At 36.7% G+C, this 22,717-nt stretch overlaps 1 protein-coding gene across 1 annotated transcript in view; it reads right to left on the bottom strand.

Moving 5' to 3' along the window:
* Positions 1-22,717, bottom strand: part of nav2a (neuron navigator 2a) — a 251,125-nt gene that overhangs the window by 154,512 nt on the left and 73,896 nt on the right. Inside the window, 3 exon segments of the mRNA XM_030130568.1 lie at positions 1,131-1,187; positions 2,192-2,432; positions 4,221-4,293. Coding sequence (XP_029986428.1) covers positions 1,131-1,187; positions 2,192-2,432; positions 4,221-4,293 — 371 coding nt within the window.

Genomic DNA, 22,717 nt, shown 5'->3' with positions numbered 1-22,717 from the left:
GAATATACAGGAAATAAAGCTACATTTTGTGGAGGTAAATTCTACCCATCTTATAGCCTTACTCTCTATTTGCAGTCACTGTAATGGTCTAATGACAGACAGTGTCAAAGTTTAATGTAAAAATATACTGAAGCTAATTTCCTTTGGTTAAACCCATTGTGTTAATGTATCATAAAAGATAAAATCTCATATTATGTCAAGTTTAGACTGAAAATTACATAATTAACCAAATGACATTAATGAAAACAGTCATAAACATGTTCATGACTCGTCTCATGAAACTCTGTTGCTTTGAAAAGGTTGCAAAAAAATAATAGTCTGCAAAAAAAAGGTGATGTCCAGACTTTGAATTCTATCTTAATACCAAATAAATTCATATACAAACCTATTCAAAGTCTATACATCATATTTACTAGTGCATGCTATTCATTTTCTTTTGCAGGCTCTGTCTGATTAAAGGCAGGAGTTTAAATGCTGCCAGCTGTTGTAGTTGCACATGCTGACCAGAGGGTGGGGCTGTTGTCTTTCTGTGCAGAGCAGCCGGTGTGGGGCAGGTCAATGCAAACAGAATAGGTGACGGGCAACATGCAAAAACCACGTCTGAAATCCAATTACAAGGTTCATCATCACATAATAGGACGTCACATGCTAAAGAAAAAAGGGAGAATGCAAGAAGATTTGAGAACCAAACGGCAAAACTGAGGCAGGATTTAGTCGAACTGAGAGAGCAAATTCCAGCCAAGGATACGGTGTATGTTAATTATTAATGTCACGTTACATGGGGGATGTGCTTGTCAAGCAAACTGACGCAGACACAGCTACTCAAGGGTTATCTAAAGGTCTCTCACAGCCCATTTAGCCCATTTCACCAAATGAGGCTCAGTGAGGGCAGAAAGAAAAAGGGCCCCGGAGCTCAACACTAGCACTCATGCATATTAGATAGAGATCGTAGTAGAGATTGCCCTTAATCACGGACAATGGAGAAAAAAATTACAGAATAATGTTATCCTTGATTACAGGCAATTTCTACCATCTTATTTCCAGGAACAGGATGGGGGTGTGAGGCAAGGTTGGGGTGTGTGTGTGGGGGTAGGGGGGGTGGAGGGGGCAGAAAAGCAGAATCAGCTGACCTAGAGGTCTTTTTCTGACCAAGGGAAAACTTGAGTAGTTTACTCTGAGAGCCATCCCTAGAGGAGAAGAGAAGAAAAGAGAAATATGGAAGAGGACAGAGAGACAGAGGTCAGGTTTAACGGTTATAAATGACTGGAAGTGAGAACAGGAAGATAGAGATGACAATATGATGGATTAGAAAAACAGAGGAAGCAAGGGAGTCCAGAGTGTAACAGCAAAAAAAAAAAAAAATTAAATTAAATTTAAAAAAAAATAGGACCCATGGCCCTGTATCTCACTGGCATGTTCTGCTAAGAATCATTAACTAGTTGAATTTGTGAAGTTGTCAGGTTCTGAAATCTAGACATTGGTGACCTGGCAGTTTAACCCTTTGAGGTCACTCAAGGTCAAAGGTCATGGGCCCAAATTAAAATCCATATATGACTTCCTATCAGTGATCAATAACAACTATATTGGTATCTGTAACCATTTACATGTTAGAAACCAGCCAAATATGGTCCATCAGAAATAAAGGCAGATTTTTTACATTCCAAAAATTCATCAAAAATTCAAAAATTTGTCAAAACTATGAACAAACTTTGTAGACATTGTCCCAAGGAAGATATATAAAATACAAAAATTAATCTGAGTAGTTTTGGAGAAGAGGACTGTTGAAATCTAGACACTGGTGACCTGGAGTTTGACCCTTTGAGGTCACTCAAGGTCAAAGGTCATGGAGCCAAATGAAAGTCCATAGATGACTTCCTATCAGTGCTAAATAGTAACTATATTGATATCTGTAACCATTTACATGTTCTAAACCATCAAAATATGGACCATTAGAAGTAAAGGCACATTTTTAATATTTCAAAAATTAATCCAAAATTTTAAAATCTAAATTTCTCAAAACCAAACAAACTTGGTAAACATTGTCCCAAGGAAGATACATAAAAAAACTGAAATGAATCCAACCAGTAGTTTTGTAAGAGAAGATGTTTAAAGAAACTACTAATGAAGATGAAGATGACGACACCGGACACAAAAGCTGATCTAATAAAATCAAACCCTCTGGAGGTCTCACCTGGACTGCATGTCGGCCTGTGCTGCTGCTTTCTGGGCGTTGGGCGTCCCATGCGGAGAGTGGCTGAGCTGGGCGGGGGCGCTGCTCTGCTGGCTCAGGGGGGTGTGTGTGGTGGTCTGGGACTGGGAGGACTGGGAGGTCTGGGAGGTGTGGCGCTGGGACTGATGCTGCTGCTGCTGCTTGTAACGGGACAAGCTGAAGAAGAGGCCGAGGATGGCTTTCAGATTCCCATTTCGGATCTCTGAAGGAAGCAGACACAGAATATGTGAGTTAGGGAAAAAAAAAGAAAGAAAAAAAAAATATATATATATGAGTTAGAACCAAGAAAATGCAGACAGACACAGAAAAAGACAAAAATATGAGGAAGAAGGTGGTAAAATGATGGAAGTTTAACCACACACTAGAGAAAGGGCGTCAAACATGCGACCCAATCTGGTCCAAAAAATAAGATAAAACAGGAGAGGATGTCAAACAGGTTTTAGTTCTGGTTCTACATACAGACCATTATGATTTCAAGTAAAATAATAACATAATAACCTATAAATATCTGAACTTGTTACTATAGGTGAGTTTAAAGCTATTTTAAAGGAGTGTAAAATCAATGAGCTTGGTCAATGTAACTGTTTTTAAACTTGGACATATGATTGTTTTGTAACTATTGATTGTAAGTTATTCTATTATCTGTCGATTATGTCTTGTCTTGCCAGAAACTGTGTGTTATGCTGCTTTTTTTGGCCAGGTCACTCTTGAAAAAAAGATTTGCAATCTCAGTGAGGCTTTTTTTTTTACCTGGGTAAATAAAGGATATATATAATAATGCCTCCAAATTTTTCTCTTCATTTCAGAGCAAAAAATAACATTAAACTCTGAACATACTGTATTTACATTTACAAACTACCCTGCTGATTTGGTTTCATGCATGTACTACATGTAATGACAATAAATTGAGTAAATTAAACCTTGATTTGCGATTCCTATGCGTTTAACTGGGCAGGTTCCACATATAACACAAGTGGACACGATGGGTTACACGCAAAACCTGGAATGAGACTGAGATTCCCGGAAAACCCACATGTGTGGATTAGAAAAAACACTAGAATCATCAAATTTAACACAGTGTCTTTATTTATAGCGCTATGTAAGACAAAATAAAATGCACTGACACCTACAGGGGTTGGACAAAATAATGGAAACACCTTCTATGATGCCACAATGTTAGGTGTTTCCATTATTTTGTCCAACCCCTGTAGGTAGTTTTTAATGTCCCAATTTTGGTGCTATTTTTGGCACCAATATTTTATTAAAAATTCATTAATTTTGGGATGGCTCAGAGTAAGACTATATTTATTTTTTGCATTTATCTTTCTACTAAAATATACAAATGTACACTAAAATGTACTAAAATATATTAAAAAAAATACAACAAAATGCATTGGAGAAAAAAAAAACAAAACAAAACACTACAATGCACTAAATACAAAAAAAAAAAAAAAATGCTAAATACACATCAGGTGTGACAAATTTCAGACTGCATTTATCTGAGGTCACCATTAGGTCCATCCTGGGGGGAAATATGTCTAAATTTACCTTTTATTATTGGGTCTAAAAAGCTGGAAAAGTGCCAGGTACCAAATTGTACCCAGTTTCATAGAGCATTTTATATTTTCATTCTGTTCAGTTTTAGTATATACATAAAACAAACTACAGCGTAATGTCAGCAATAATAAAAAAGCAGAAACTCCATGAGCGGCATGTTAACTGTCTGCAGTAGGAGTTAATGTTGGACATGCAGCTCAGTGTAACACCATTCTATTCTGCTTCCCTCCTATAGGAGTAATCTTCAGGCCAATCTAAGCACCATTCCATACTTTTAGGAGCTTTCTGGCCCATTAGTTGTACGTGCGGTGGAATCACAGTCGTCCTATCAATCCTGCGTGCTTTAATGTGTACTGTCTAATATTAATGTACTGTGTCCTACAAACAGCCTGGCCCCTTTTCCCTTGTGTGAATGTATATTTCCAGTGCTTACCCTCTGCAGACAGGCCCTGGATGTTCACTCCTTTGGCTGCCAGGAAACTGAGGCAGGCGTCGATGTTCTCAATCTGAACAGACACAGAGACACAGCTGTAACACACACATTTCCATCACATTTGCATATTTGGATAATGCGAGGAAGCGTGCCGGTCTGTCTTTTGCACGCTCATTCTGAGAGGACAAAAAGAAAAAAAGAAGCAAAGCATGACTGGAAATGAGTAACTACAGGAGAGGACGCTGACAGCACGGAATGTACATAGATACACAATCAGAAAAAGACAGGACAGAAAGAAAGACAGACAGACAGACATATTAGGAATGCAGGCATTTAAACATGCACACAAGGTATCTGCAGGTTTAATGAAGACTAATTTCTGACTTTTTAAGACATTTTCTCTGTCTTTAGTCAAACTTTAGACCTTACATTCATATAAATAACAGTCCAATGGGCCTCATTATACACCAACACACAAAAAATACTCACACAAAAACAAAAACAATAAAATACTACAAAATGCATTAACATGCACAAAAATACACAAAAAGTATACTAAGATACTCCAAAATACACTACCATGCACAAAAATACACAAAAAATACACTAAAATACTACAAAATACAAAAACGTGCAAAAATACAAAAAAAAAAAAAACACATTAAAATACTCCAAAATACACTAACATTCACAACAATACACAATAAAATACACCAAAATTCACAAACATGCACAAAAATACACAAAAATACTCCAAAATACACTACCATCCCCAACAATACACACAAAAAATACACAAAAATACTCCAAAATTCACAAACATGTACAAAAATACACAAGAGAATGCACTAAAATACTCAAAAATACACTAACATGTGCAAAAATACACAAAAAAAATACACTAAAATACTCCAAAATACACTAACATTCATACCAATACACAATAAAATCCACCAAAATTTATAAACATGCACAAAAATACAGAAAAAATACACAAAAATACTCCAAAATACACTAACATCCCCAACAATACACAAAAAATACATTAAAATACTCCAAAATTCACAAACATGCACAAAAATACACAAGAGAATGCACTAAAATACTCAAAAACACACTAACACGTGCAAAAATACATAAAAAAATACACTAAAATACTCCAAAATACAAAAACGTGCAAAAATACACAAAAAACACTTTAAAATGCTCCAAAATACACTAACATTCACAACAATACACAATAAAATCCACCAAAATTCACAAACATGTACAAAAATACAGAAAATATACACAAAAATAGTCCAAAATACACTAACATCCCCAACAATACACAAAAAAATACACTAAAATACTCCAAAATTCACAAACATGCACAAAAATACAAAAGAGAATGCACTAAAATACTCCAAAATACACTAACACGTGCAAAAATACACAAAAAATACGATAAAATACTCCAAAATACACTAACAAGCACAAATATACACAAGAGATACGCTAGAATCCACTAAAATATACATAAAAATACACCGAAATGCACTAAAATACACAAACACACTAAAATGTACTAAAATATATAAAAAACACAATAAACTGCACTGAAAAGTACACCACAATGCATTCAAATACAAAAAAATATACTAAATACACAATCAGGTGTGATAAATTTCAGACTGCATTTATCTGAGGTCATCATCAGGTTCATCCTGGGGGGAAATATGTCTACATTTACCTTTTATTATTGAGTCTAAAAAACTGGAAAAATGCCAGGCACCAAAATGAACCCAGTTTCATAGAAGCACCCAGATGTATCATCCCACTGAAAAAGATATGGGTCTCCCAGGATAATGATGCTACAAACATATGGTGATGATGCATTATTGTCGATGAAACTACAAACAGTTTATAAAGTCAATAAAATGAGCCCAACCTATGCAGCAGGAAAATGAATCCAAAGCATCAGATATAACAGAAAAACACAGACAGACAATTTTATTCCACACTACATGACTGACAGGTTTTTATAGTGGAGTATTGGTACCTTTATTGAACAAATACTGCAAAAATCTAAATCTTACCAAGTGTATTTTTCTCATTTCTAGTGAAAATATCTCATCATACTTAAAGTAAGACATAATCACCTAAAGAGTAACTTTTCAATGAGATATAAGAACTGATTTTCAGACAATAGATCTGGAAAATCTTATTTCAAGAAATCTTACCAAGATAATTTTCACTTGTTCCACCGGTAGATTTTTTTGTGCTTAATTCAATATTTTTTTGCTTAATTCAAGATTTTTTGTGCTTAATTCAAGGTTTTTGCCCTTAATTCAAAATTTTTGTCCTTAATTCAAGATTTTTTGTGCTTAATTCAAGATTTTTTTTTTTTTATTTAAGATTTTTTTTTTTGCTTAATTCAAGATTTTTGTGCTTAATTTTTGTGCTTAATTCAAGATTTTTTGTGCTTAATTCAAGATTTTTGTGCTTTCTTCAAGATTTATTTTGCTTAATTCAAGATTTTTTGTGCTTAATTCAAGATCTTTTTTTGCTTAATTCAAGATTTTTGTGCTTAATTTTTGTGCTTAATTCAAGATTTTTTTCTTAATTCAAGATTCTTTTGTGCTTAATTCACGATTTTTGTGCTTTATTCAAGATTTATTTTGCTTAATTCAAGATTTTTTGTGCTTAATTCAAGATTTTTTTTGCTTATTTAAGATTTTTTTTTTTTTGCTTAATTCAAGATTTTTGTGCTTAATTTTTGTGCTTAATTCAAGATTTTTTGCTTAATTCAAGATTCTTTTGTGCTTAATTCAAGATTTTTTGCTTAATTCAAGATTCTTTTTGTGCTTAATTCACGATTTTTGTGCTTTATTCAAGATTTATTTTGCTTAATTCAAGATTTTTTGTGCTTAATTCAAGATTTTTTTTTGCTTAATTTAAGCAAAAGAAATCTTTAAAAATCTAAAAATAAGTTCTTATATCTCACTGAAAAGTTATTCTTTAGGTGATTATGTCTTATTTTAAGTGTGATGAGATATTTTGACTAGAAATGAGAAAAATACACTTGGGAAGATTTTCATTTTTGCAGTGAAAGGATCTGAAAACTTCCACCAATTAATACTAATTGACACATAAATGCAGCAGTAGTCGTAAGTTGACCTTTGTGTTTAAGCTCACATGGTGCACTAACACTGACCACATGGACAAATAGTCAAAACAGGATTCAAAGCAGCAGACCAGAGTCATCTAATACGGATTCGGTTGCTATGACAGCAGCCTCTGCAGACTGTGCTGACTCGTCATTACACCAGCAGAGGATTTGATAGGCAGACGGCCTTTGTCTGGAGCCCACGTGACCCATTATGTGCCAGATCTGCCTGCTGAATCAGAAAGTAAACCATATAAAACAGCAGATGAATGACGGGGCGATCAAAGTTTACCAACCGCTGTTTTAGATGCACAAACATGCCAAAGGTGTAACTGTGACACAGCTGCTGATCTGTTATATGACACATGTGGAGGCACACTGTAAAAGTAACTGACTTAGCAGGACAATAAAGTCAAGAACTGACTCTGAAATGGAAATTTACAAGCATTTAACAGCATTTACCAAGGTCAGAGAGAGAGAGAGAGAGAGAGAGAGAGAGAGACATGTGATGATGTCACACCTATGCTGCATTGTTTCGGTTTAGAATAGGGATGCAAATTATCAATTAATTCATTAATCATTAGTTGGTTGACCTTATCGATCAATTAATGAATAATTGATAAGCGGCAATTTTCCTGAGAACCTGAGTTTCTCTTTCAATAGGGTCTATAAGAATAAAAGCTAAATATTGTTTATATACTTCATGAAAAAAGCATGTCATATTCCTTAATGATTAATTTATTGAACCATTGGATACAGGACAGACAATGATATTTATGGAGTAGAACTAAAGAAATTCAACAGAGAAATTCAGTAAAATAAATGGATCTGAAGAGGGGCAATTTAATAGAAATGGGCATTTCTGACTTTGTATCACTGACATGATGGAGCGAGATTTCAGTGGAGATGCCCCCCCCAGCTATTTTCTGTGGCCACCGGGGTGACCATGGGACATACCTGTGGCTCAGATCAGGAGCCTGGAGGATGTTTTAACTTCTGTCTCACTGACCAGATAGTCCAGATGACTGTGGACTACATCAACCTCCAGGGAAAACGCTCTAATCCGATACCGACCCCGTATTTGTGCATGTATTTAATCGGGGGTGCACCGCTCCCACAAACACACCGTTCAGTCTGTGTTTGGCTCCACCATGTCCCTAAAGCCATTCTAACTCATCAACCCCATGATCCGGTTCGATGACCGGCTATCCTGGTCCCAGCGTTGCAGCACGGACAAACCGTCAGCCTTTGGACAGGACGTGGAAAAGGGCAATTAACCGACAATTAATAATTTAACTGAGCAAATTCTTATCGACAATTAATTGATAGTCGATTAACTGTTTACATCCCTAGTTTAGAATATGGTCAACATGGCATCAAGGCAGAAACACTCCAAAGTATGGTGGGGGGGCAACAAACATCCTGCCCCCTCAAATAGAATTTTCTAAAGGTAGGAAAAGGAAAATGAGGTGCACAACAGCAGGAGACAGAGGCATTAGTAAAGCGTCTTAAATTTCACTTTCACTTTGTATGGTCGTATGGTGTGACACCCCCCCCCCCCCCCCACCCCTCCCAAACCGGGCCTGGCATCATCTGTCATTATTATTTGTGTGCGCTGTCTGTTGTAACATTGGTACAAATCATAAAGCAGCAGATGAGGACTTCTTTCCAGTGCTTCATTCCAACACCAATCCGAACAGAATTATTTTCACCAGGGTTTGTGTTTTGGCTGAAACCCACGGCAGCATTAACTCTTTTTTACTTACAGTCCACAACACACACACAACTGTCGCAGCTCTCTCTTACCGCCACAACCAAAAACAACCCACCCTCTTTCCTGACGCACACATAACATGTCATCCTTAAAGGAACAGTGCAAAACTAAACACTTCAACAACACCTTAACCCTTAAGGGTCTGAGCCTATTTTGGCTGTTTTTGAGTACTTTTGATTTTGCCTTTATATACTATATAAAGAAATGTTTATTATGCCCATGTTTGGTATCTTTTTTTTCAGCACAACTGCTATCTATCTCATCTGCCTATTATTTTTTCACTTTAACCTACTATATCAACACAAAAGGACAAAATCACACAAAAAATATAAAATACGATTTGAAAAATGTATATAATTTACTGCATACATAACACAAAGATGCTTAATGAACCTTTTCAAAGACTTTAAAAGTGAATATTGGTTCCAAATATTAGGTATATAAAATTAAAATTGCAATAATTAAAACTATACTCAAATATTTGACACAAAAGCATATCTTTATATAGGCGTTTTCTCCGCCCCCTCCCCACCCAGTACTCCCAGTTTCCACATCAGGTTCAGGTGGGGGTCATTCTCACCCTTACCTGTATTGCTAATGCAGTCTGTGGATTAGAATCTACAGATTTGGCCAGTTTGTCCGTTTTGAAGAAAGTCAAAAAATGATGACGATATTGTAAGAAATATAACACTTGCTCTATATCACTATAATAACACTATATCGGTTGTTTGCTCTGGTTTCAAATGGTCATACCTCTGGTTGTATTTGCTCTGTCAACATCAAATAAAAAGTGGGAGAGTGTTTCTAGTCTGCACTTTCGAATGCAGTTGTCCCCAGTGGTCTACGCGACCGACTTCCGACGCTACAATGTGTTGAAAATGTCATGTGATTCAGTCAAGGGGCTGTGAGCGTGGACCCCTAAGGGTTAACAAAAATCCTCTAACCATCATTACAATATGTTATATTTTTTGTGCAGAGATGGACATATAAAGACAGTTAATGCAAACAAACCTGTTCACCCTTTTATTCCCTCACCCAATGAGAATAAGGAAATGGATTGATAAGCAAAATCGATAATGCAATCAGAATTGTTAAATTCTTTTTCATATTTAAATTCTGTATTCATATTCTTACATGTAAGAGTAGATTTATCCACCGAAGCAAAGCTCTGACAGCTAACCTGAAAGTGAGCATGGTTTCCAAACTGAAACACATACTGTATGAACTGTGTCCTTTTACAAACAAGGCGCGGTGTGAGCTGCAGGAGGGTTCCACTCACTAAAGATTAATGATGTGATTATATTTAATATGCAGCCACTAAATATAACCTGACCTACAGCTCGCTCTGTGCTTCTCCTGTTAGGAAGTATCAAACTGTGAGGTGAGACGCTCAAGTCAAGGCTCATTTGCATCTGGTTGTATATAATAAAACATGTCAACAACACCAATATGGAGACGCTGAAGACTATCAGAGACGTGGACATGGAGGTCAAGGGTTCCTGAGCTGTCATACTGAAGCCAGATGTTTGCATTTAGACAAAGGGGTGGAGCTACAGGAGCACCAGAGGTCAAGGGTCAGCTAATGCTAATCATTAGCTTACTGACAGGGTCAAACAGTAACTTTTTTTTTCTGTTTTGATAACGTAACTTATTAATTACATTCAAGATGGTTTTCAAGAATAAAAATGTTTATTCATTCATTTCCTGAACTGCTTTGTCTTCAAAAGGGTTGCAGGGGTGCCAGAGCCTATCCCAGGTACCAACCAGTGAATTTTTATTCTATTTTATTTGAGCTTCATTGAACCAGGTAAGTCAGTTGAGAACCACTTCTTATTAAAGTGAAGACCTGACAAAAACAGCACAAAAACAGGACAAACAAAACAACAACAACAAAAAGGCAAACATCCACAACAGTTAATATAATATTAAAGCATTCAGAACAGTTGCATTTATACAATAAAAATGGCTAAAACCAGATGCAACAGTCACAAAATGATGCCTTCACTAAGCTTTAAAAAGAACAGAATGGAATGAATGAGTGAATGATGAATGACTTTTGATGTCTGTTGTAGATGATTCCAGTCATAAACAGCAAAAAACTAAAATGAAGAGTGACCAAAAGTAATGCAGACTCTGGGGATGAGTAAGTTAATAAAGACTGATGTTATAAATGTAGAGTAATGCACAAAGATAAGATAAAGATGAAGACAGGGTGAAGGCGGGGGTCACTCTGGATGTGTCGCCAATTCATCACAGAGCGACATATGAACAACCATTCACTAGTCGCTTTTCCATTGACCCTAAAATTGCATGACTATAACTTGTGGATAAACATTCACCTAATGGAAAAAAACGACAAATTTGCCAAAACTCTCATTTTTCAATTAAAAGTTTATATGCTGGCACAACGTATTTTTTCAGGCGTAGCACAAATGGTAGGCTATATCACACAAAACTGCAATGGAAAGACCTTTTTCTGCAACTACAGTCACTTGAACAGAAAAAAAAACGGATCTTGACGGATGTTACAACAAGTGAAGAAGAAGAAGAAACATGTCACGGTATGTGTGGATACACAGGAAACCCAATCATTTTTTAATTTACTACAAGATAGAGGGGTAATATAGAATAATAATGAATATATCTGTAAATCAACACAATATTTACATTCAGTGCCATGTTTATGGAATGACTTCTTGTGTCATCTTGCGCTAAAAAACAAATCATTGCATTTGTGATTTAATGGAAAAACCAACATTACACACTTCTGTTTTTTTTTTTTACATTTAGTAAATATTGGTAAAGATTTGCACGTATATCCAGTGGAAAAGCGACTGTCACATTCACACCTATGGGTCATTTAGTTTGACCCATTAACCCATGAATGAATGTCTTTGGACGGTGGGAGGCAACGGTGCAGATGACTACCAAGAAAAAATAGGACTTATGCAATAAACAGAAGCTCGGTGAACAAGCTGTCAATCGTACCTGTCATTCAAAGATGACATAATATACATCAAATACTATCAATGGAGCTGAAACTTGAAAAACAAAATGAAAAGTGACTGCCGAAAACCATATCTATCTGTCACCTGACGTCAGTTCTTTCACCCAGTGAAAACACTGACATCGCTTATATCTGTGGGTTAGATATGAGCCTCTGTTCACTCAGTCCCTTCACTGGGCTGTCGCCAGGCAACCAGGTGATACTTAAAGAAATGACAGCTCACAGTTAATAAATAATCTGGAACGTCACATCCACAGTGTTGGGCTCGTCTCCTTAAAGTGAGCAGCATGTACACTGTGTCATCTCATATATCTGTGAACCAAATTAAAATAATAAGACAAACAAAGCCCAGAAATATGCACTAGAGACTAAACAAACCACAGAGCAGACTTCAGGATGAGGAATATACTACTGGTACCAGATAATGAGGATAGAGTACACTATGTAGACAAAAGTATGTGGACACATTGAGTTCAGGTGTTTCTTTTCTAACTGGGGTCTGGGATACAAAACAATACTGACTAATGTCAGAATATAGTTTTATATTTGGGATAAATATCATTGCATTGGTTGGTTTGGTTTAAATTGTTATATTTGATTCCAAAATGCCTCAGAGATGGTTTTTACTTAATTTCTCTTAACATTGATTTTGGTTGTTGTTTTGTTGTTGTTTTTTTTAGCAGAGACTATGATTTTAAATGTTACACCTCTAATATTTTTCATGCTTTGACTATAAATAACATTTTTCTACCACAACTAACCATCCACTTTCTTGACATCTCACCGAGGAAGAAAAATCTACCATTAAACTTGAAGGAAATATTGGTGTTTTTATCTAAAATCAGCATGAACAGGACATCTTACAGCTGTCGACATGACGCATCCTACTATTTATGTTCATATAGTTTATAAATATCAATATTTCCTTCAAGTTAAATGGGGATTTTTCTTCCTCAGTGAGATGTGAAGAAAGTAGATGGTTAGTTGTGGTAGAAAATTATTATTTACAGTCAAAGTAGGAAAAATATTATAGAAATTTGGAGGTAGAACATTTAAAATAATAGTCATGCATTAAAAAAAAAAAAAAAAAATCAATGGTAAGAGAAATTCAGTAAAAAAAAAAAAAAAACACCTCTGAGGCATTTTGGAAACAAATATAACAATTTAAATAAAACTAACCGATGCAATGATATTTATCACAACATAAAATCATTATTGTTTTGCATCCCAGGCCCCTGTCAGAAAAGAAACACCTGAATTCAACATGTCCCAATACTTTTGTCCATATAGTGTATCCATGAAAAGCTGCTCAATGAAAATAAAAAGACAAACAAAGTCCAAACATATGCACTAGAGGCAAACCAAGGCAAAGCTCAGGCTTCAGCAGACGGACTATACTACTGACTCAGACCCATGAACCCACTCACACAGCTCCACCTGCAGCGTCCTGTGTATTCCTGTTACCTCAGTGGATCTGTGCTGCGTGAATCCTGATGGTCGTCACATCGCCGCCGCCACCACCGGGCCGCCGTCACCTCCCGCTCTGCTCCAGCTCGGGGCCGGACCGGCGACGGACGGCCCACTGAACAAACACTTCCTCCCATCACACAGCTGCTATTGTATGTGAGAGTGTGTGAGGCAGAAAGGGAGGGAGGGAGGGAGGGAGGGAGGAGGGAGTGTGAAGTGGATTTGACAGATTGGAGCATCTGAAGGCTGATACTGAGGCCGATGTTTTCAAATCAAAGCTGCTGCTACTGTTGAAATGTGACTCTTTTCACGTCAAAACATTGCACCTTTCTGGTGAATTTTACGCCTGTTGAGATGAAAAAGCTTCTAAAAACAGCACGGACTCAAACCTGCTAAAATTAGACTCCTTGTGTTCCCTTTGTCTGTGACACAACAGCGAGTTCATTTCAACATTATTTAATTTGTGGAAACTTCCAGTCATTTGTCATTTGGCGACTTCTTACAGTCATATGAATAAGCAAAGGACAAAAGCCGACATGACTAGTTAATATGTAGTTAATGTGGTTAAATAGGGACCAACCTTAGAAGGAGGTGGTCAGAGACTGCAGACTCTATTGATCAATGGTAACTATCAGCCCTTTCCTGACCATTTTTCCAAACTCTAAAAGAGTGGTTTTCCTGCCTTAAACCAACATTATCACAGCCTTTACGCATCAATTATGTAGAATTTTTATCTCAACAGCCAATAGGCCATGAGCTATTGTGAAGGCACTGTGTCTGGTGTTGTCTTTGTCGTCTTCTTCGTCGTTGTGACAGAATGTTATTAGTCCTACTTTTAATACTATCAATGGTATTTTATAGCTGCAAATTTAATGCTTAAAGGTTGACTCCCTTTATCTCACTGGTCTACAAGTCAAATGCTTCCAGAATAAAAGTAGTGAAATTTTACCCCATGTGAGTCACTGATACAGAAAAATCCAGTCCTAAATACTGGTTGGTTGAAGTTTCCCAGATATAGTCTTGGGACAAAATGTGAAATTCGAGAATTAACAAGAGAATGGGTTTAACTCCAAAGGAATATTAGTGTCAGAGCTACAGATCTACTTCAAAACACTGTCTGCACATGACAATACATTCACTTCACAGGTTCTATCAGTGGAACATTTATAAATCTATTGTATAAATGTACATAAACAAACCTGTATGATCTTACCCAGATTCAAAAAACTCTTAAAACTGGATTTCATAGAACACCCAAGCACTACTTTCACCTGATGTGTTGGTTCTTCTTGATTCATTTCTCATTTTTCTTAGATAACTTATTAGTTTCCTTCTGAATTTCGTTTCACAGTTTTGTCGATTCTTATTTATTTCTACTTGCACTGCTTACGATGTATTTAGGTTTTTTTTTTTGTCATATTTGTTTTTGACTTATTTCCTTTGTTTAATTAATTTGGTTTACTTATGACTGTATATCATTATTAGATACTGCAGATACTTTTTTTTATTTCAAGTCTTTGGGGAGGCCCACGATAAACCACTCTGGTTTTTGGCTTCCCCGGCATGTCTTTTACTGTTGTTATTATTATTGTGTTTTTATTGTCTTGTATACATGCAAATGAACAATAAACAATAAACAAACCAACATATATGTGGAATAACACTTTATCATATACTTTGAAAACATCAGCAAACCAACACTTTGATCATTTGTTTTCTAATTAATCTGAATAAAATACAAAACATTTAGCACATTTAATCTCTGAAGCAGATACTTTCTAAAAAAAAATTGTAGACTAGTGCCATCCCTGTAGAGAAATTCAGTCTCCGCATTTTATCCCTCCTAAAACACATAGCGTGTAGCATTTGCATATTATCAATTAGCACAAGTGTATAACACACATTAGGAGCAGTGAGCTGCCCTCGATGGCACTCAGAAACTACCTCCAGATCTTTATCAGTACCGTGGTAAAGGAGAATGAACCTTTATGTGCCTGTTCTTTAATGGCGGGGAAACCAGAAGAAACCCAAGTGAAAAAGTGAACACCACACCCCTGTCTATGGATAATATACATTCTGTGTATACATTCAGTACATATACATTATGGATGTATTGTAATCATCGCATTTACACTCCTGTACATAATAGACAGCCAGGTAGATATATAGCATTCATACCACACTTCCTGTACACACTGTATAATATGTATAATACATTTCATTCATTCATTATCTAAACCCGCTTTATCCTCACTAGGGTCACGGGGGTCACATGGAGCCTATCCCAGCTACTTACGGGCGAAGGCGGGGTACACCCTGAACATTTCGCCAGTTCATCTCAGGGACGACATATAGAGACAAACAATCACTCTCACATTCACACCTATGGGCAATTTAGATTAACCAATTAACCTATTAGTGCATGTGTTTGGATTGTGGGAGGAAGCTGGAGTACCCGGAGAGAACCCATGCAGACACGGGGAGAACATGCAAACTCCACACAGAAAGGTCCCACCCCCCGTAGACTGGTGGTGGAATCGAACCCAGGACCTTCTTGCTGTGAGGCATGAGTGCTATCCACTGCACCACCCATATATAATACCTATCATATGCTATTTTTTTTAACTCGTAAAATATAATTTTTAATCACTGCTAAAGCACTTCTGGTTAGATGCAAACTGCATTTCATTGCTTTGTACTTGTGACATGTGCAATGACAATAAAATCCAATCTAATCTAATCAAACTCAACACAGGAAAGTCTTGAACCAATGGGGAATCCAACCAGGATACTACCAGCTGCAAGGTGTCACCCAATTTATTGTAAATATGTTGTTTTTAGAGTGCCTGTGCCATCAGTGAGGGATGATGATGTGTTGACAAGATCTCCAACTTCAATTCTGCAGAGTGGAGATCATTTCTGTCATTTCAGAGGTCGACAATAAGGACAGCAAAGGGTAGAGTCACTAAGCCGATTGGAAAAATAGAATCAATGTTCCTGTATGTCAGCATCATGTTTTATCGAGAATCAATCCCCAGTTGGATTTGTGAGGTTGTCAGGTTCTGTTGCACGTTAGAGTCCTGAGGTCTGGATCCTACAGAAGTGGGCAGTACTTTCACTGGAGGAGAACTCAATCAATTCAATCAAAGGCCATATATGACTTCTATCAGTGATCAATAGGAACTAGATTGATATCTCTACCCATTTACACGTTATAACCATCAAATTATGGACCATTAGAAGGAAAGGCAGGTTTTGAATAATTCAAAAATTCCTCAAAAATCTAAACTTCTCAAAACCGTGAACAAACTTTGTAGCCTATTCAGCCAGTGAGCTAAAAATAGTTAAATGATGGATGACGATGGAGTTATCCATGTTCAGAGAAAAAGACTGGTCATCCAAGTGGAAGTTGTAGAAATGTATCTCACAGGTTGTCCAGTTTTTCCAAAAAACATCAGTGAGGGACTATCACTGAGAGTAGACAGACTGTCACCTTATGTCTATTATCTGCAGCATTCTACATCTCAAATATTATTCTTACTACCTGTCTGACAGCTTTAGGTCCTGTTCTGATTTTCACATCTGAAAAGTTCCAAAGCTGCTGAAATCCAAGTCATAGTTAAAGTTTAAAGTTGTGATTTACATCCTTTTTGTTTTCTGAAGTCTGTGTGCTGTCAAGCTCACATTTCAGAAGTCTACGAGTCGTTAACAGATCCAACAGATAATTCTAACTGTGTAGTTTAGGCTGAATTTTACCCACATCAAACCAGCAGGTGTTCCATTTAAAGGTACGGATACACTTTTACTTATAACAGAGTATTTTTACTTTGCTTTACAAGTACTTTTACAGCAACAAAAAGGATTTGATACTTCTTCAACTGTTACGATTGCATTGTACTAAAAATAACGCAACAGATCTGGGACCAAAGCCAGATCCCAAAAAGAAACACACATGAGACGATCAGATTATATAAACTACTTTGCATAAGTACAGCAGGTCACTCACAGTTCAACCAGGAAGTGTGTCTGTGATGGAAATGTCATGAAGAAACTGGGAAATAATCTACAGAGTTTGTTTCACTTCTTAAAGACGGTGGGTGTTTTGTGCTGATGCATCTTGTTCCATATTTTAAGACATTTTCCTCTTGTTTGTGTTGTTTCATTAATTATTATTATTTTATTACTGTATTATAACTGTAGTTTCTGAAATGTTCACGCAGGTGCAGAAGACAAAATGATTTGACATTTAATATGATAATAATTGATAGAAGAATCACAATCTAAATGCTTTATTAATCCCAGGGGAAATTGGAGTGTGTTACATTTGTTCCATGACATTATAATAAAAAGTAGCGGGAAAGACAAAATATGATATTATTGTTTATTACCTATTTGTAATTAATTAATTAACACAGACTATCACAATTAGGAGATATTATCATATTTATTGATGATTGTATTTGTAATAAATATTTAAAGAGCATACAAATACTATAGTTTAGATTAAAAAAGGTTTATTATGTAAATCTGTGTGTGAGGTGACTAAAAAAATGTATGTGAATGGTTTGTATGGATGCTTTGTGTTATTGTAAAAATATGCATATATACTGTATATATTTTTAAAAAGTGTGTTAACAAAACAAAGGAAGCAGAATTAATTTAATTATCAGTTTGTACAAAGGGTGTGGAGTCTATAAGTTACACTTCTTCCCACGCCTTTTTGAGCGCCAAAAATTTAGTTTGACATGTTGTATGGTTCTTTGTTATTTGTTGATCTCATATGATCAATACAAAAAAAAGATAAATAAATAAAAAATATATATACATACATACATATATATATATATATATATATATATATATATATATATATATATATATATGTATATAGCTCTAAATACACATACACAGCTCTAAATATATATATATATATATATATATATATATATATATATATATATATATATACCAACTACACATATTAAAACACTCTATTAAACTATTAAACACAATTACAACAGTAATTTTTTGTACAATATGTACTAGCCAATTATTATTACTATATTGACCTCCATGAAAATATTGTTTATAACAACATTTTTGATCCAATCTTTAATTTTTGCCATTTATTCTTTGACTCCTTGGTTTTTATTCTCCTGTGTTTAGATAAGACACCTTCCATTTCCTGTGTAAATAACTCCTGTGGGTTTATCTGCCAGTCTGATCACAGTGGGTTCACTGTGGAAGGCACTTTGCCACTTGTCTGCCTTTTTGTGTCGTTTCTGTGGAATCTGATCATGTAACTGGCCTCTGACACAATGAGCTGTGTGTGCATGTTTGCTGCATAACACACTGTGCATGTGTGAGTGTGAGTTCAGCCTGTCAGTTTCCACCCACACATTCTTTACTTTGACGCTCACGAGGTTTCACAGATTACAGCTAAAAGCTCGCCTGCAGTCCAGCCTAAACACTCACCCCCCACGTGAATCCGTCTTCTGACTGAAAACTGTACACACAGGCTGCAAACTGCCGGAGCGGTGTTGGATTTCACTGCCCATTCATCAAAAAGCACCAGATACACAACACACTACGTCACCTCAGCCACCGTGTTCTCTGCTTTCACTTTTAACCTTTTTCTGTGTGTGTCGTCACCTTATACTTGTAGTCACCTTTACAAACAACAACAACAACATCCATCTTTAGTTACAGTATAACATTAAATCCATCCATTCATTTGCTGTTATTTCTATATCAAATGTTTGTATGATTCATATCTTCTGTGTAAAGGTTAAATGTAATTGCAAACACATGTCTAAAAAGCACATTATGTCTGCTAAAAAAAACATAGCATGCAGAGTGTGATACATCCAATACTATGCTTATAATACTAGTACTAATACTAGTGGGGACCATTGTAGTGATTCTATGTATTAATATTCCAACCTGCATAATAATGTAGACATTGAAAAACTCCATCTTGAATAGAACCTCAACAAACAGCAACTTAGCAAAGATAAGAACATCCCATAATAACTTTATACCTTCAGACTCAAATCAAACTCACCCGTGTAGAAGAAATGCTGAGATTTCAGCATCAAACAGCTGAGTCCAGTGGAGAAAACAATGGCCTCTATTTTTATCACTTCTTTACTTTGACTCTAAAAGTTGTTTCTTGATGGTTCTCATCTTCAGCTTGGTCTTGACTGGTAGAGAAACTCACCACTCCCTCTAGCGGTCACATAAATCCACTGGCCTGTCATTGGAAATAAATTCACTTCATATCTGTACCAATAGATTCACATCTGTGGCAGAATGTCACAGATCTTTTTTCTAAACACCAGTAAAAAATTCTGGTGTTTTTCTACTTTACATGACTGCTACACTGCTCCTGTCCTAGCCTGAAGTAAAAAGACTGACTCCGTTTGGAATACAGGTTTGTTCTTTTGTGTGCGGTGATCCTTGGCAGTAGAAGCTGGCATTGCCCGGTACTTTTCGGAGCGTCATGTGATCACCTGACCAGCTGACACACTTTGGGATTTGTCCATCTTTCAAACAGAATCAACCCCTCCCTTTCATCAAACATTAACCTGTGTGTTCACAGACCAATAAAACATCCTTCACCGTCTCCAGAGCTACTTCGGCTTTATCAGCTGCAAAGCAAAGAACTCCCAAAACACATCTTTTTGCACAAACACTCAAAGTTTCCACAGACTTTGCTGAAAATGCAACATCACACACCTGAGGGACGAAGATGGGTTTGATGATATGAAGAGTTCTATTCATACAAACACACAAAGAGCCTCTGCAAAGAACCACAGGACAACAGGGACAGCGTTCTGCTCAGTGAACCCCTCACAGGACGAAGACGCTGTCTGTCTACAGGTTCAACACCTGGAGGAGGAGACCAGTTCTACCTGGAGTCGGATTTACGAACTCTAATCTCATCATTTACTAAAATGAATTAAACTGAGACAAAAACCCCTGTAACAATATGTTCTTTATATTCACTTCATAAAACTCTGCACAGAATTCTCAGCCCATTAACTTATTGTCAGTGCAGTATTTAGTATCGTCTCTGAGTCCCCAACATTAAAATGTGACACTTAGATTAACGATTAGATAAGAAATAAAGTAGTACCAATAATAAATAATAAAAAGTAATCATATTATAATATGCACATATATATACACATACTAGCACATTGACCCATGCAGAACCACAGGTTCTAGTTCCTCTGATCCAGTTCATTCTTTTACTTTCTTGGTCAATTCCACAGTCATTTTCAGTTGAATACCCTCTCAGCTGACATGTCTGTTTCTGCACATGAAATTTGACACCATGGCACTGTGGCCCTATTGTTTATATGTTGTTAGGTAACCCACTTCGATGATGATTCTATGATTCTGGGCATAGCAACGTGATCGGCCATTGGGAGGTCATTGTTTTCCAAAATTACTAATATCTCCCAAAATACTGGTCCTATCAGCTTACTGTTTTCGCTAGTCTGTTCATTGACCAAAAATACATAAATACGACAAACTGCAGCAGTCAGCTCTGTATGGATTTTGTGGGATGCTTGAGACACACAAACAGAGTCCACTTCCCTTTTATAATATAAGATATCCCTTATATACTTTAAAGGTGGGGTCGAAGATGTTTTCCTGGAGCATTTTTTACTATACTGCTTAAAATCCCCTTCACACCCCAATTGCAATCAATTAATTAAATGCTCTAACACAAAAATAAAAGTTTTAGTCACCTGTGGAATGGACAGGACTGAAAAAAACACCATACAATCGTTTTAACTGACCCATCGAAATGATTGAATGGTGATATGTCTATCAAACTCATCTGTCATTTGTCCCTCCCCTTTCTGCGAGTACAATCAAGGAGTCTGGGGGCGTGGCTTCGGGGCAAGTCTGAATAAAGGGGTTTGGATTTTTGAACTGTATATTTTCAAAATGCAGCTTGCTCAAACTGTTTTTCCAGGATCTCCTACCCCACCTGAACTGGCGACATGTCCAGGGTGTACCCCACCTTCACCCACAGGTAACTGGGATAGTCTCCAGCACCCCTGACCCTCTCCAGGATAAAGCGGTTTAGGAGATGGATGGATGAATGTACATAAGTACAGTGGACACAATGTACAGTATGTACACATTTAGACCCTTCTCCATTGTGGTTCCAGGGTCTTTATGATGCGCTAATGCTCACAAAGGGAAAATAGTTTGTAAATGTAAACATTTTTGTGTAATTTTTTTTTTTTTTTACACTAAAACAAAGAGAAAAGTTTGGAGGTCTCACACTTTATCGGTTATTTTGATAGTATTTCATAGATCAAATTAGTCTGTATGTGACTCCTGAACTAAAATGAGACATCCTTGATTGTTAATACCTTCAGGATAATTTTGGCATCATCCCATATGAGCCATATGTCTGACACCTCTGACTTACTACAATGATTGGTTTGTGAAATCAAAGTCTAGATCTATGATTCCCACTTCTTAAATGTGAGTTTTCTGGTTTCTTCTTTTTGACACTAAACTGAACATCTCTGACATATGGATAAGTCACAGCTGCAATGTTCTAGCAACACTTTCTGACAATCACACAGAATAAACAGCTTATAAATTAATTAAGGAGATAATAATAGAAGCACTTGTTTGTTGCTGTTGTGTAGATTGTTAATCCTGTCGGGGTGTGTTTGTGTGCCATCCTGTGTGGTTTTAACAGCTCCGTGTCGACTCAACCCCCTCGCTCTGGGCTAAATACACACCATCACACAAACACACACATTTACACACACAGACTGACTGGGTGGCAGAGGAATGACCCGTCGATGGGGGTCCGTTTAACAACAACTCGACAGTTGTAAAAGCAGACACTCGCTTTTGCGTCCGATAGCTGTCGTGCTAATCATACGGCAGCGTGGGAGTGCTGGGTTTTGTCCCGATGCCGGATGCTCTGTGCGGGTTTATTCGTTCAGAGGCGGAGGTTAAGTTAAGTGGTGCTAATTGGCAGCAGCTTTGGAGACTTGAAAGCTTGTGTTTTCACAGCAATGAAATCAAGTGCAGTACCAGTGGGCTCCCCCCAGCTGCCG

This window comes from Sphaeramia orbicularis, chromosome 3 (genome assembly GCF_902148855.1).
Source record: "Sphaeramia orbicularis chromosome 3, fSphaOr1.1, whole genome shotgun sequence".
NCBI lineage: Eukaryota > Metazoa > Chordata > Actinopteri > Kurtiformes > Apogonidae > Sphaeramia > Sphaeramia orbicularis.
The sequence above is the reverse complement of the archived record's forward strand: the minus strand, read 5'-3'. Positions and strand labels throughout refer to the sequence as shown.